This window comes from Cupressus sempervirens, chromosome 3 (genome assembly GCF_028749045.1).
Source record: "Cupressus sempervirens isolate cs-2001-9-10 chromosome 3, ASM2874904v1, whole genome shotgun sequence".
In the NCBI taxonomy this organism is placed as follows: domain Eukaryota; kingdom Viridiplantae; phylum Streptophyta; class Pinopsida; order Cupressales; family Cupressaceae; genus Cupressus; species Cupressus sempervirens.
The window spans coordinates 683035040-683051219 of record NC_143120.1 but is presented as its reverse complement, the minus strand read 5'-3'; the positions used below and the strand labels follow the sequence as shown (position 1 = coordinate 683051219).

The 16180-nt window shown below is 35.0% G+C and overlaps 1 protein-coding gene across 2 annotated transcripts in view; it reads left to right on the top strand.

The window, feature by feature from the left end:
• Positions 1-16180, top strand: part of LOC149568571 (Pseudouridine synthase family protein) — a 213173-nt gene that overhangs the window by 126475 nt on the left and 70518 nt on the right. For both annotated transcript variants that reach the window (XM_089821466.1, XM_089821467.1), the window contains exons 4-5: positions 2474-2527; positions 15980-16062. In XM_089821466.1, coding sequence (XP_089677592.1) covers positions 2474-2527; positions 15980-16062 — 137 coding nt within the window. The remainder of the gene's footprint in view (positions 1-2473; positions 2528-15979; positions 16063-16180) is intronic.

Genomic DNA, 16180 nt, shown 5'->3' with positions numbered 1-16180 from the left:
TGGGTAGATTAAATGTTCAAAAGGTTAAAGTGTTAATCAGTGAACTTGGTGAGATTTAAGTTTGACTTGGTAATTATTGATTCAACCCCCCAAGTAATTAGGCCTGTATTAACACATAGGCAATAGATAGAAGCCTCCTCATTCACGGGAAATATCATGGGAGCCCTCCCTGTGTAGAGGCAATAGTCATTGAGCCCTCCCGAGTTATATACCCTCCTGGGAGGTGTGTATATTGCTGGTGCATGCGGTGGTCTTCTATAGCATAAGAACTGAAGTTTTTGGCTAGTGCATGGGTTTTTGAGATAAGTGCTGGCTGCCGAGAGGACCTCTTCCAGGGGTGGAGATGTACATATAACAGATGCACCCTCTTCATTGCGTATTTTAGGATATCTGGGTATTGAATCATCTTCATTATGAGTGTTTAGAGTGTAGTTGTTGTGGACTGATTTGTCAGTCTCATGGTGACAGGATATCTGCTTTTAGCATGGAAAATCTATCTTCATTATAATCCTGGAAGTGAAAGCTACTGTAGGATTAACGTTCTATCTCAAAATTTCACTATTGATGTATAAATAGATGTCAAATCTGCAGATCTCCCATTTCTGAACCAAATTTTATATCCTTACATGATGCCTAGTGAGCAGCGAACAACAGAAATTATCCCCACAGTCTAAAGGTCAGAATATTATCTTTTTATCTCTATTTTTTTGTAATATATTTAAATCTTTAATAAATATCCGCAAACTCAGTAAAAATCATAAATATGTATTTTCTGAGTGGAGAAACAATAGCAAATGACAGAAATTTCATGTATGCTATGGACAGTCATTGTGTTATATAAGCATTGTCCATATGACCATATAATATCACAACATATATTACATATTTCAATATGCAAACTGTGTCAAAATGTGGATCTAAGGAAGGGCAAAGCACGGAAATTTTTGTAGGGGGTTATTGCAATGTTCAATTTTTTGCTGTTATTGTTGATTGGAAGGTCACTATCATGGTGGATTGTCTTTAAAATGCATTTGTTACTGATCTTGTTGATTGAAATGCAAGAAAAAAGTGGATTAGTGGTAGTAGATGGTCTCATCCTTTATAAAAACTGAACCTTTCTAGTTTCTGAAGCCTAAATGGAGAAGATTTTAAGTCTTTTGTCATGATGTACTGCTTGCCAGCCAACCAAGATTTTGCAAGATGAATAGACAAATTAGGGGGTTCTTGCAATGTTCAATTTTTTGCTGTTATTGTTGATTGGAAGGTCACCATCATGGTGGATTATCTTTAAAATGCATTTGTTACTGATCTTGTTGATTGGAATGCAAGAAAAAGCGGATTAGTGGTAGTAGATGGTCTCATCCTTAATAAAAACTGAACCTTTCTAGTTTCTGAAGCGTAAATGGAGAAGATTTTAAGTCTTTTTTCTTGATGTACTGCCTGCAAGCCAACCAAGATTTTGCAAGATGAATAGACAAATTAGGGAAGGTTCTCAAGGAAGGGCTTCAAGAAGGATGTCCTCAAACATATCAGCGAATGCATGACTTGTTAGCAAAACAAAAAAGAACATGTTTTTCCGGCCCACTAGCTTTAGCAATTGCCTATTCCAAACCTAAAGTGTGAAAACATTTCGATGGATTTCATGATAGACTTCGTAATGTGTAAGGTAAAGATTGTATTTTGTTGTGGTGAACAAACTAACGGAGTATGCACATTTCTTTGCTTCAGCAGATCTGTGATTTATTTGAATGATATGTGTGAATGGATCATTCTGTTCTAGCTTGTTTCTGTGTGCAGATTTGTTTATTTTATGTGTATTAGATCTAAGTATACTGTATGAATGGTTTGGTTGATATTTGATTGCACTATTCCAGGACTAAACATTTTATATAAATATTAGATCTAAGTATTTGATTGCACTATTCCAGGACTTAACATTTTATATAAATATTTTCTACAAGGGTCATACATTATGATTAGGATTGATATTTGCTAGCTGGGTAGTTTTTTTTTTTGGTTTCTCCCATCTGCCACTCAACAATATTTCCTCTAGGTTTTATTTTTCTAATGCAGACAGAGCATTTTGCTTCTGTTCTCAACTGGCTCCGCACAATTTGAATGTAATCTGTTTTTCTGATTAGTCAAAACAGGAACTTACCTCCTCTACCTTGCAATAAATTTTTTTTTTGTATTATAGAAGATTCAAATAGACTTTTTTTCTAGAATATAGTTACTTTTTAAACGTATTCATTTCTCAGGCGTCCTGGTTATGTTAATAATCAGCTGTTATAAGCATCATATTTTTCAACCAATTCTGTTTGCTACGTATGGGGATTAAGTATTTAGTTGTAATTCTAGCATGCTCACGTTCCTTGTTTACAACAATTGTCAAAAACTAAATGGGAAAATATCTGTAGCTAAACATATACCATCTTTCAATGAAACTTGACAAGGCAATACATGCTGGATGCAGTTACTTGCGCACGAACCTGGAGTTGTCAAAAGTGCTGTCAACCATTTTTTACAGGTATGTCAATCATGCCTGCTCTGGGAAAGGATCTTCCCTAATTTGTAACTGCTAAAAGCAAGACTGGAGTGTTATTAATGCTACTCTATGATTATGGTGTTTGCTCTAATTGTTAAAATTTTGCGCAGCTTAAAGGAGATCTTGGTGAAAAAGAACACGTCCCTTAAATGGCCCTTATGGTATTTTATATACTGCATAAGGGAGGTGCTTTCTTAATCTTATGAAGATTTGAACCCACAATCTCCTGCATATAGTCAGTATGATAAATCTAACATTTTGGTCCAATCACAACATATCCAAACAAAGGAAAGGAAACTTGGAAGATTCCACAAATGTTATCCCACATAATCTAGAAAAGCCAAAATGAAGCAGCATAATCCTCATGTCCCACATTATTTGTATGTTTAACATAAGTGAAGTGTTCTTAGGAGACATCATATTAAAGGTTTGTGTAATAGAGACATGGAATCGATACATTTTTTATTAATTCTCAAGCTTGAATTTATTACATTATATTTTTTTATGCACACCAATTTTAGTTGGCATAGCTCAACTATGCTACTTGTTAACAGTGACATTCACATGATCATTTAATTTACAGTGACATGGTTAACTGTTGCAGCACTCTGTGTGCTTATTCCAATTTCCAACACCTTGTCGACAAAGGATCTAAATGAGCAAGAGATAACAACTTAACTGACCCAGGATAGCTAGACAGACGGAACAATGCAAATCAACAATAAATGAGTTCTAGATACCCATCAACTATTGCTATGACCATGCGAGCTGTAGAGAGGAAGAAGACAGCACAATTTAAACATGAACATAGAGCATATACATAAGAAAGCAGAGCACAAGCAATAACCATTAAAGTTGTTTATGTACTTCTTTGGTAGCATGGATTAAGGCTATGCACATGCAATTAGTCCCTCAGTTAGGCAGGCTAAATCATCTCATCTAGTTGAACCTACATGGAGTTAGCTAGTGCCCATTGAATTAAATTCATGTCAGGTATCCTACCTTAGATGCTATGCAGTCAGTGAGGATCTAGTGAACCACAGCCCTCCAAGTCTTTCTAATTTACATTCTGTGACACCAAGTGTGGCTTAATATAACTATAATGAAGATCCCCCTGAGAGTAATTCTCATCAATCATCCTTGGAGATCTGCTCAATAACTGGAGACTCACTTTTACAGTGCACTGCAGTTATTACTCTAGAGTGAATAGACACTCTCCTCCCAAGGATTTAGTGGAGATATTGCTTAAGAGACATTATACAGTACTTCTTCCAACTCTAATGTTTTTAAATACCTTTTTCCTCACCATCTTCTTTACTTTTAGTCACATTTTTTATGTTAGTTTTTTATACATGAGTGCTGTTAGAAATAGAGTTTTGATTGGCACTTTGATATACTGTTATGTGTTGTATTGATGATACGTTTTGTTATTGATGACAACATATGCTTATGTGATCATGATAGACAGAGATTCTGTATATTGCAACGTAATTGTTGGCACAATGAAGTTGGCATATTACAGGGTAAGCTATGTGAGCTTAGATTTGTGTAGAAGCATGAGTATAGATATCATATCTATGTTCACTGGATCTTATAATGAGTTTTGGATAAGTTACAATATGTTTGGTGAAGACTGGTAGTAGACCAGTGTACAGAAAATAATGTCAGACACAGTTGATAGCATATTTGTTGTGTCATTTTGGCGAGGTGGAATTAATGTCAGCAAGCTAAAGACATGTTCGTGCAACTATGTTCATGATGGCAAGGCTTAGAGATCATTTTGAAAAGGTCATTGCTGTGAAACATACAATATGTTTTATTGACAGCCGATTGGGTCAAGGAAACGTGTTGTATATATTAGAAAATGTAATGATTGTATTGTACCGTGTGGGAACTTTAATGTAATATTTGTAACGATGCTTATGAAGGCGGTATGCCTTAGCATGGTCCTATGTTACTAATTGTACATTGGGGAAGCTTTAATAGGCCGACTTAATAATTATTTGTGAGGGTATAAGTGAAAGTTATTTTCCTTGTTTGGGTAGCAATGGTATGATCATCATGGAAAGTGTGGGTGTGAGCTTTTGTGTTGGATGATCAAAGCAAAGCAAAGATAGAGTTGGTTGAATGTGTTGAGCTTCAAAGGAACTCTCTTTTGGCAGGTAAGTTGCAGATCAGTCAGTTCACTATTTTGGATATGTTGTCCTGATGTTTGATCTTCACAGTTGTTGAAGCATTTAGGCAGTGGGTGTATTTGTTTCTTTATTAACCTTTAACAGGGTTAGAACCTTTTGACAAGGGTTTAAGTCTTCTAACAGGGATTTGTCCTTTAACAAGAATTGTTGTATTGAACACATTGTAATCGGCTTCTAACAAGGTCACGTCCTTTCACAAGGAACTTATATATTAGTACACTATCTTGTGGGTACCATCACCACCGGGGTTGTCCCTCTGATCAAGGGTTTCCCTAGTCAACGAATCATTGTATCATGGTGTATGGTTTTCTCTTGTTGTGCATCATTGTTTTAATTGTTGGAGCTGAGATTTATAAGTTTGGATTAAAGTTAATTTGTCACAACTAATTCACCATCCCCTAGTTGTGTGTGGAATTTACTTCCTAACAATTGGTATTAGGGCAACGGGTCCTCTTTGAGAAGGAAGCTTAGCATCTTGATGAGATCTATGACTTACATGAAGGATAATCCAAAGTTTGATGGTGAGAACTATGATAGTTGGAAGGATAAGATGCGAACACACTTGATCTACATGGGGATTGACTTCTGATTGATTACAAAGACTCAAGTACAGGTTAAGACAGAGATTGAGCTATATCCAAGCATCGATCATTAAAAAAATATTTTCCATTGTAACATGATTGCTAGGGAAGCATTGATGAGTGCACCTTCAAAGGCTGAAATATTGAGGTAAAAGGTCTTGATCTTGCTTATGATCTTTGGACTAGGTTAGAAAGTTTATATGAAGGTGATGAACATACAAAGAAAGTGAAGTTGTAGAATTGGGAAACTAAGTTAGAAAATTCTAGAATGCAAGAAGATGAAATTGATAGGACATATGTGCGGAGAATTATTGAGATTACTATAGGTGTAAGAAGCTCTGAATGAACTATAACAGAAGATGAAGTTTGTTTGAAGATTTTGAGATCCTTGACTCATCTTATGACGACAAGATAAATGCTATTGAATAAGTTATTCCTCTTACTAAATATTTCAATAAAGAAATTTTGATTGGGAAATTGCAAGTTTGTGAGACCAATAGATTGAGAGATGCTTTGCCTAGACTTGGGACTGCTTTTAGAGCTAGTACTCATAATGATAAGAGAGTACTAATAAAGAATGCAAGCATCAGTGGAAGCTATGGAGATTATGCAAGTGATTAGGCAGATATACAAAAAGAAGAAAAGAAGACTGACGATTTTGTATCATTGATTGCAAAAAGGGAACCTAAAGGTAACAGTATTTTCAGAAACAAAACTCCTTTTATTTGTTGGCATTATAAACAGATTAATCACTTTTCTTATAAATGTCCTAAGAGAGAAGCTAAGGTGAAATCTAGACCTTACAAATCAAAGATTCCTGAAGAATGTCTATATGTGACTGATGATGAAATTGAAGTGAAAGAGATTAATTATTTGGATAGTGATGATGAAGATGAAATTGGATTTGTTGCTATTAAGAAAGAGTCCTGTTAAATAAGGAAAGACAATTACTTCACATTTTGTGAATAAGGAATCAGACTAGATTATAGATAGTGGATGTTCACTTCACATGATAGGTGACAAAGATAAGTTGTTGAATTCGAGAGCTATGATGGAGGTGTAGTTAGATGAGATAGTGAAATTTGATCCTAGAAGTGATGAAGGCATATTCCTTGGTTATTTAGCTAAGAGTAAGGCTTATAGATGTTATAATTTGAGATTAAAGAAGATTGTTGAGAGTGCAAATATCAAGATTGATGAAAGATTTCAGGTATAGGAAAGAATATTTGAATATGACTCCGATGATGATTCAAATCAGGCTAGTACAAATCAAAGAACAGTGATAAATCAGAATACATAGCAAGGATTATTCTTTGAAATGGATGATGGAATACATGTACAGATTGAAGAACCTAGAGAAGAACAAAGAACACCTAAATATGTTGCAAGGAACCTTTGTGATATTCAAATCATTGGAGATGCTAGCAGATGAGTAATAACAAGAGAAGGTAAGAGATGAAATTTGTTTGATTTCACAGATTGAACCCAAGACTATTGATGAATCATGTAAGGATGAATTTTGGATAAATGCAATGAAGAAAGAGCTTGAGTAAATAGAAAAGAACAATACATGGGAATTGGTCCCTAGACGTAAAGATAAGAATGTTATTGGTACAAAATGGGTTCCATGGAACAAAATGAATGAGCAAGGTGAAGTTGTAAGAAACAAGGCAAAGTTAGTATGTAAAGGCTATTCACAACAGGAAGGTATAAATTTCGAAGAAACCTTTTCCCTTAGGAATGTTTTTGGTTTATGCATCTAACAATAATCTTAAAGTGTATTTGATGGATGTTAAGTCAACTTTTTTGAATGACGAACTTGAGGAAGAAATCTACATTGGACAACTTGATGGATTTCTATTAACTGAAGAGAAAGACATGGTATGCAAGCTATAGAAGACACTGTATGGATTAAAGCAAGCACCTAGATCCTAGTACGCTAGATCGGATAAACATTATATAGTTAGGGATTTAAGAAAGGTAATACAGATAGTAACATGTATTTGAGAACTGATTCCGATGGCTTTTTAATCATTAAAGTATTTGTTGATGATATCATTTTTGGTGGAAATGATGAGGCAAGTAACAGGTTATCTAATGAAATGAAAGATGAACTTGATATGTCTATGATTGGTGAGATGAAATATTTTCTGGGATTGCAAATAACACAAACTAAAGATGACTTTTTCATATCTGAGACCAAGTATCTTAAAGAGTTGGCAAGATTTGGTATGAAAAACTACAAACCTGTTGGAATACCTATGGTAATTGGATGCAAATTGTCTAATAAAGATGATTCACCTAATGCTATGCAAACAAGTTACAAATTGGTGGCTTCCAATCTTTGACCCATACAAGACTAGATATTGCTATTGTAGTTGGATTTGTAACAAGATTTCAAGCATATCCTAAGGAGATACACTTTGCAACAATAAAAAGAATTTCATATATTTGAAAGGATAATTGGAATTAGACTTATGGTAAGACTAATTAGTGACTTCACATTTTATGCATATATTGATGCTGATTGGGTGGGAAATGTGGATGACAAAAAGAGCACAAGTGGAGGAGCATTCTTTCTTGGAGGAAGGTTAGTATCTTGGTTAAGTAAGAAGCAATATTATATTTCTTAGTACACAACAGAGGCAAAGTTTGTTGTAGCAACAACCAATTCTAATCAGATAATGTGAATGAAGCAAATGCTAAAGGATATTGGTATTACTTTTTCCGAACCTAGTATTAAGCATTGTGATAATACAAGTACAGTTAGTATGTCTAAGAATATTGTTTATCATTCAAAGACTAAACACATTGTAATTATATATCATTTTCTTGAAGGAAGGTTAGTATCTTGGTTACGTAAGAAGCAATATTATATTACTTAGTACACAACAGAGGCAGAATATGTTGTAGCAACAAACAATTCTAATAAGATAATGTGAATCCTAGCCTCTCTTGAGCTTGTTTCAAGATTGAATCCAAACCGAAATTTTACCACCAATTTTCCTATAAATTAACTCTTCTCCCTTCACAATTCATCCACCTTCATATGCAAAGGTATAATGCTAATTTAAGAGCTTGAAACCTACCAAATTACCATTATTATATTGAAATCCCTCCATACATCCACAATTAAGATCTCCATCCTTTTCCATTGTTGAATCAGTATCCTAGTTCAGTAAAGCTTGAAGCATCCTCGAGCACACATACCCTCCACTGGACAAATCCAAACTACTCTTGGAGCTATTGGAGAGTGATCTTTGCACTCTTATCAATTAGCTTGCTTTCATTTGTAGTGTCTTTTCATAAGTGTTAATGTTTGTTTTGTTGAATGTTGTCTTCCTTTGTATTCCTAACACTATTTTATTGCATACACGTTTATCTCTGCACAAGCCTTATATAATTTCTGTCAAATGGTTTGAAGTTACATGTTGTGTGATGGATACATGAGTTTACTTGTTAATTTCTTATAACAAAGTTCACTACTTTGGCTTCCAAGGGATTAAATTTGCTATTATATTATTTTATTTTAAATATTAAAATAAAACATATCAAATTATTTTATATTAAAATATTCAATTTAAATTAAAAGAAATTATAGATAAATTTTTTAAAAAGTATTTAAATTAAACTCAACAAATTGATGCAGGAGCATTTTGGGTGTAAGGGCAATCTTGTCTCACTCAAAATTATTGTTTAGTTTTCAATAAGGGCTACCTTTTTGCAGAGTTACTATTTATGGAAATTTACAATTTTTATTAAGTTGTTTCTTGGAGTTCAGAATTCTTCCTTGGAGGTTCACTTTGGTTCTATCAGCCTGCTAGTAAAGTTTCATTGCAACTTCAAATATAGTTTTGAAGATATTGAATTTTTTACGGTTTTGGCAGAAGGGTAAAGAAACTTTGAACTCAAATTTGAAGGCTTTAGGCTCCGAAAGGGGGTCAAACCTTGGCTGAGTGGTGTTTTGCCATATGGACATCATAGAGCACTTCCTGCCAATTCCATAATGTACATATAATAGCCAATTAGGTAAATGGGTGAAGAGTTATGGTCCTCAGAAGTTGCACTATTTAGAATATAAAAATAAAATTCCTTCAAACATTTGTTTGAGTTCCAAAAGTTGATTGGGGCCTATTTCAATGTAAGAAAAGATAAAAAATAATTTTGTAAGGATGGTTGACCTCAAAGTTTAGGGTTAGAATTTTGAGAACCTTCTAGGGCGATTGAGTTTCCCCCTATATAGAGAATGTCATAGGGTTATCTAGGGCCATTTTGATGGTGCATATGGTAGCTTGGCTTGCAAATCATTGAGATTACCCTTTGTCCAGTGGTATCAGAGTAGAAGTTGATGAGTTCATAGACAATATGTGGAACATGAGGCTATTTACTCTAGGACTGTGGTTTGTGGGTTTGAGTGATATGTGCGAAAAATGCCTCCATGAAGGAACCGTGTCACAAGAGTTTCGGTTGTGATAGAAGAGGCTTTTAGAGCTCTCTAGAGACAAGTGTAAGCATTACAAGGTGAGTTACATAGGAGAATAAATATTGCGGTAAGAGACGAAAGTGAGGAGGATTTTAAAGAAGGACAAGTTGAACAAGAAGCAGTAGAAGTGGCTAGAGATCTTGAAGAGGATAAGTTTTTTAGGGTTATTTCTAGGATTGGCAAGAGACCCAAGATTGAAGTCCCTACATTTATGGGAAATCTTAACCCGAGGGAATTGATCGAATGGATCAATGATTTGGAAGAATTTTAAGTATGAAGATGTTGAAGATCCTAAAAGGGTCAAATTTGCTAAAGGCCAAACTAAAAGTTCATTCAAAAATTTGGCGTAGGAGATTCAGTTGCAGAGGAATAGAAGAGGAAAGGAGAAGATCAGAAGATGAGACCGAATGATTGAGAAATTGAAGAGACAATTCAACCCGAATGACTATGAGCTTGACCGACTTAAGAAAATGCAAGAGGTGGAGCAAGCAAGAAGATTTGTCTAGGAATATACCCAATAGTTCTGTCGAGTCCCAATTTGAACATGTAATGCAAAAGTTGTCAAGGAAACAATTGCTCGTTACCTTAATGGATTAAGGCCAAGTATCCAAGAGAAGATTAGTCTTGTTAGAATGACCAGTATTGAAGAGGTATATCAGTTTGCTTTAAGGGCAGAAGAGAAGTAGAGCAAGAGATTTGAAGGAAAGAAAAGAGGGCGAAGTCAAGGAGAATAGGCAGTGGAAAATCTTTTGGGAATCGAAATGAGGACTAGAGGTAAAATGGAGATGTTGTTTACCGCTTTGGACGACAAGTTTAATACATATGAGAATAGATAGGAACAAAAAGTAATGCAATGTAGCACAATTATCAGAGAATTCGCCAAGCTCTTCTTAATAATCTTAGAAAATGCTTATAGCCATATATGTATCTAACACAATGCTAACTCTATTTCTTCATTCCTAGTAATGATGATGTCTCTTAGAAAAGTACATGTCATATATAAGTGCCGAAGGGGTATAACTACCAACCGTCGTGACCAATCAAACTACCAACCCAAATTACCTATCCCTTTGGACATTAGCAATTATTAATAACTAGTTTTACCAACATCATTCCCCCCCCTCCCCCCCACCAAAAAAAAAGAAAGTTGTCTTCATATGACAATTTTTTTTTTTTGACACAACCAACTATACAAGGAAGACATTAGAAAGGGGCTAAGGAAGTGTCTTTAAAGGAGTCGATGGTGTGGAAGCGGCTAGTTGCTCTCTTAGCTTATACACTTGCTTAGTCTAGTATTTTTTATTGCTCTTAGCTACCATTTGACACTCCCATGTTGATTGACTTCACCATTTAAGCGACCTTTAGAATCTCCTTATCCTACTTATCTGCCAACTTTGTAGTCGAGGCGAGATGAGCTTCCAATGTCGCTTTCTTAGCTCTCTCCTCAGCCAACTGAGCCTCTCTCGCTACCAGCTGGGCCTCCCTTTGTACCAACTTGTCCTCCGTCTCAACAAGCTGATCTTCACACTGGGCCAACTCATTCTCTACCTCCTGCAATCGTTTGATAGGCTCTTCCCAAGCTATGACTATTGTTGGCCATTGGACTTTAGGCTCTTGAGGTTATATGTTGAGTTCGTCTCCACTCATAATATTCCTTGCAAAAAATCTGCTCAACTCTTCATAAGGAAGTCTAGGTTTGACTCTCTCCTGTAGGCTCATGCATGCCGCAATCCTCTAGCATCTCGAGATTCTCAGTAGCAGGCCATCCTCATGACTCAAAACACCTAGCAAACTTCTCAACACAACCTCTGCTAACAAATGTCAAAAGGTTCTCCACCTGTTAGTCTATCCCCCCTTGAGCCCCTAGTTGCCTTGAAGCCACCACCTTTTGGGCACTTCCCACCATGTCTGCCAAATGCTTGTCCAGGTTCGGATCACCAGACTATCACTGATCCTCCTTGTGAAAATATATTTGTGGAAGGGATGTCTCTATTATGCCTACACATGCATCGTCTCTAGCCATAACATGCCCTCTTTGGCTCGAGCTCTCAGACGGGTGAGGATGTAGCCTCGAAGTCTATGATGTCACTAGGTGGGGGTACTGTTGCCGTGATGAACACAGTGTAGGCTTCGCAAGTGTGAGGGGAGCAAGATGGAACTGATTGAGCCAACTATCCATGTCCACCTCTGACTTATTCCTAACACTAGCATATCCAGTGCACTGTCCATTGTCATGTCCTCACCAACTTGCTCTATCACCGTTTCTACATCCAATAAATAACAATTAATTTTTTGGATTCACGAGTGATCATTCATAAGTGATCCTTGATTGATTGGTATGATCTCTTTTATACTTCATGGTGAAAGGGTCACCACCTTTAATAAGACTTGAGTCACTGCCCCCATTACTGCCTCTAAGAGTAAAATGTCTTTTTACCAATTGGTACCCTCGAGTCTCCTCCTTAAATGAAATATTCTTCCCTTTAATCTTATAGTGTAAGGGAGAGGTCACATCTCTTCATAATCTCTTCCTTGTGGAAAAGTCTCAACCTTTCACAAATAGCACCCTTGGGAAGAGGACAATCCTCATAATTTCTGCCCTTTTAAAATAATCTCTTCCATATTTATGTCCTATTCCTTTATTAATCCTTCTTCGATACACATCTTCAAACTATATCCTTTTTAATACTTCTTCTTTAAGTCTGCATATACTTTCCTTCTCAATTAGCATTAATATATTCTTTTATATCTGCGTATACTCTTCTTACAATTCTGCTGTGAACTCTTCTTACAGTAATGCCTTCAACCTTTCTTCGATGGTTTCCCTTTCATATTTTAATTTGCAGATCTGCAAATGTAAGTCAGATATAAACTCTTGGTCCCTTCAAATGCACTCTACAACTTCTTTATATATCTTCCCAGGAGTGTTGTCATACACTTTCTTAGCTGCTCCTTAACTAATCTTAGTCATTGTTCCTTTTGTTTTGATTAAGGTTTATTTCTGAATCCTTCTCCAATTCCAACTTGATTGTTCCATATTTAATTTCCAATTTTCCTTGCTCCATCCATGTCCCCTTTGGAAAGCACTCTTCTCCCTTTTATATTTTATGTTGAGGGAGTCACAACTCTTCATTACATGCCTTTGACCTTTTGTTAAACTTAATTAACTTGTAAGCATATTTTATAATTAATTATAATTATTATTGATTATTAATTATTATTAAATCCCAGTTTAGAAAGGGGACACTATATTCAGCCATTTAAGGCACGAAGTAATACATAAAGGCAGAAGGCATACACGATGAATGATCTCATAGAATAAAGATGCTGAAGTCCATGAGTAATGAAGCAAACACAAGGCATACATGTGAAGAACATGCATATAAAATACACATGGAATAAGAAGGCTTATATTAGACATGTAGTTAAAGGAACATACGTATAGAAATGAAATGTTGACATATTCAATTTAATTTTTAATATACTTAAGAAAAGGGCTGAATAGTTAACCCTAATTAGATGGTGGTTAAAGTAGGATTGTCCCATGGGATGGGAGGATTATTGCTTTGAAACCAATTGCAATGTCCCCTATTAGAACTTAATTTAATTTTCCCTATAATTCCTAAATACGTACTGGATTAATGGCTTAATTTAGATCTTGCAACCAGGTTATCAATCAATCAATCAATTAATAAATATTTAATCAATGTTGCAAATAAAATTCTAATCATCATTATCATACTCTTTGTACATGAGATTCCCTTAACGATTTTCATCTTCATTATTAAGTACTTGGGAGATTATTTGAGGTGCATTGAGCCTATCCATTGAGTTGAAGAGCTCATTAATGGAACCTGCCATTTGGCCCTCCAACCCCGCTCATGGTTGCTACTACTCGAATCAATCTTGACAGTATTTTCGCTCATATGCCCAACCTACTCTTCATAATGGGACGGTGAAGTGGCTATGAGTTTAAAGGAATCTTCATCCACATTAATCATACATTTCTACTTCTAAATCTATTATAGATTAAAAGCAGTAGAACATCTTTACAATGCTATACTTCTAATAAAATTAAGAAATAATGAGTTACATAATTCATTATATTTATACCATAATATCTGATAGACATGTAACTGGTGTATGTATGCATGTGTAGGTAGGTATGTATGAGTCTGTAATGTTTATTTATGTGAATGCTAATTCCTCTTCTTCCACCTGTCTTGAGATTGACTGCTTATTCATTTGATGATTTTGTGTCTGAATGATTCAATGCCTCAAGAGTCCCATGCACCCTTGGCAATATCCTCACTACAATTTTCTCTTTTTATACCCTCATCTCTCTTGTGATATGAGACATCTCTTTGAATAAAGATGTTTCTTTTTAAAAGACATAACCTTTCTTAATTGCTGCTGCTTCTCTCTGAATTGTTCTTTGTTTATAGACAAACTTTTTGCTACCTAAACACTAACGAAGTCGTTTCATTAATCTTCTTTGAAAACATTGCTTTTTAACATGTGTAATTGCTGCCCATTAATGTTGACTTCAATTATTTGTATAATTTTTTGTAAGTGATATATATATATATAATAAAGACACGTATTAACTTTAATCACTACTAATAAGTATAATTTTTTTTCATTTATAAAAACAGAAGAATTTGATTTAATAAAATTGCCGCTGCTCCTGGTCACCCATTAACATGGCAATCTTATTATATATTTATATATCTTTAAACATGGTCAGCTTTCATGACTTTTTTTCTTGGGTACCAATAAAAAGGTTGGCTAGCAGAGATATTAGAATCGGACAGCCCTTCTAAATTTTGCAATTCTTCTTCCTTTGTAAGTAATGTCAAGGCATGACAGTAATTCAGGAATAAAATGTTCAATTTAAAAAATGTATGAAATATGTGTTTTCATGTGGTATCAATAAACTATCATTTAACGTTTGGTTTTACAAGATTTTTATTACTTTTTCACTTGAACTCCAAATCCATCCTATTACCAACACTAACTCCTCTTTTAGTCGTAGGTTTTATAATTATAAAATCTGTTGATGCCATGTCTGCTCCAAACTTCTTGGCACTGAAACATTCTGAATACAAGTTGAACTCTGCGTGGCATAACAAAGTAAAGAAATACAAAGTTGCTGGGACTTAGGGTTTGGGGATAATCGTCCCTGGGTCTGTCAGGAGATGTTTGTCCATCTTTAAGATGGCTATCTATCCCCTGCATTTCGAGGAAATCTGTAACATTCCAAGATGTTTTTGATTGCAAAGAAAAATGGGGACAGTAGGGAGATGTTTTAGCATCCCAGTTTCCCTGAAATGTTTCTTGCTGGGGACATCTCTTTTGCCATGGGTTAGATAGGTTTCCATTGCTAAACAAATCATGCAATCTAAGGAAAAAAGAAACAGCAAAATGCATTACATCATATCAGCATGTTCATCACATTTGAAGTGCATTTTTTGATGTTTATTGCAAATAAACTAGAGAGTTAGGGCGAGTTTCAAAAAATTAAATAGCACATACCATTCCTTTTCATCTACAATTTGAAACCCAATTGCCAAAAACTAACATTTGAAATTTAAACAACAAAAATAAGAAAAAGAAATGAAAAACACAAGATTTTAGTTTGGCATTGCAAAGGAAACGTTATTATGTTCAACTTTATGTAATAAATCATTTTTCTTTTGTTGGTGATGGGGATTTAAAGAAAACCTTACTCTTTCTCCTCTCTTTTCCTTTTTGCTCCTCTCGTCTTTTGCTGATTGCAGAAGAGCAATGATGAAGATTGCTTAGTACATGAAATACAATTAAGTAATTATTTCTGACCAATATGAATTTTAAAAATATAATTGGAAAGAATTGACTGAAATGCTTGGACCCAAAATACATGTCAAGTTTTGTTTTCCCGTAGTTTAGCCATTTTACCATAGACTTACCTGACTAGAAAGATTAGAATGTAAAGATTCTGTGGCTGCAAGGCCTTGACATGTCTATCAATATGCATAACAAAGATATGTTATATAGCAAGTGGTATCTTAGCCCTTTTGAGAGGTTAAAAGAGTTAAATTTCTGGACTTTGGTTTTCACTGGGTCCAACCTTTATGAAAGTACTCTCATTTCTAATACAATTTAATAATTTGTCTTTTTAATGTGTTGAATTCAGAAAAATGCAGGTGATATTGCAGTGGTTGATGTTCGATGTGTGCCAATAAATTTCCATGCTCGCTACAAAGCTCAGGAGCGCACGTAGGTACAACAAATCGGATAAGGCAAAAAGACTACCAGTTTTTGAATGCTTATCACAGGATAGGGCTTGGGCATTTTTTATCAAATTAATGCTACATGTATCCTATGCCTTGGTTTT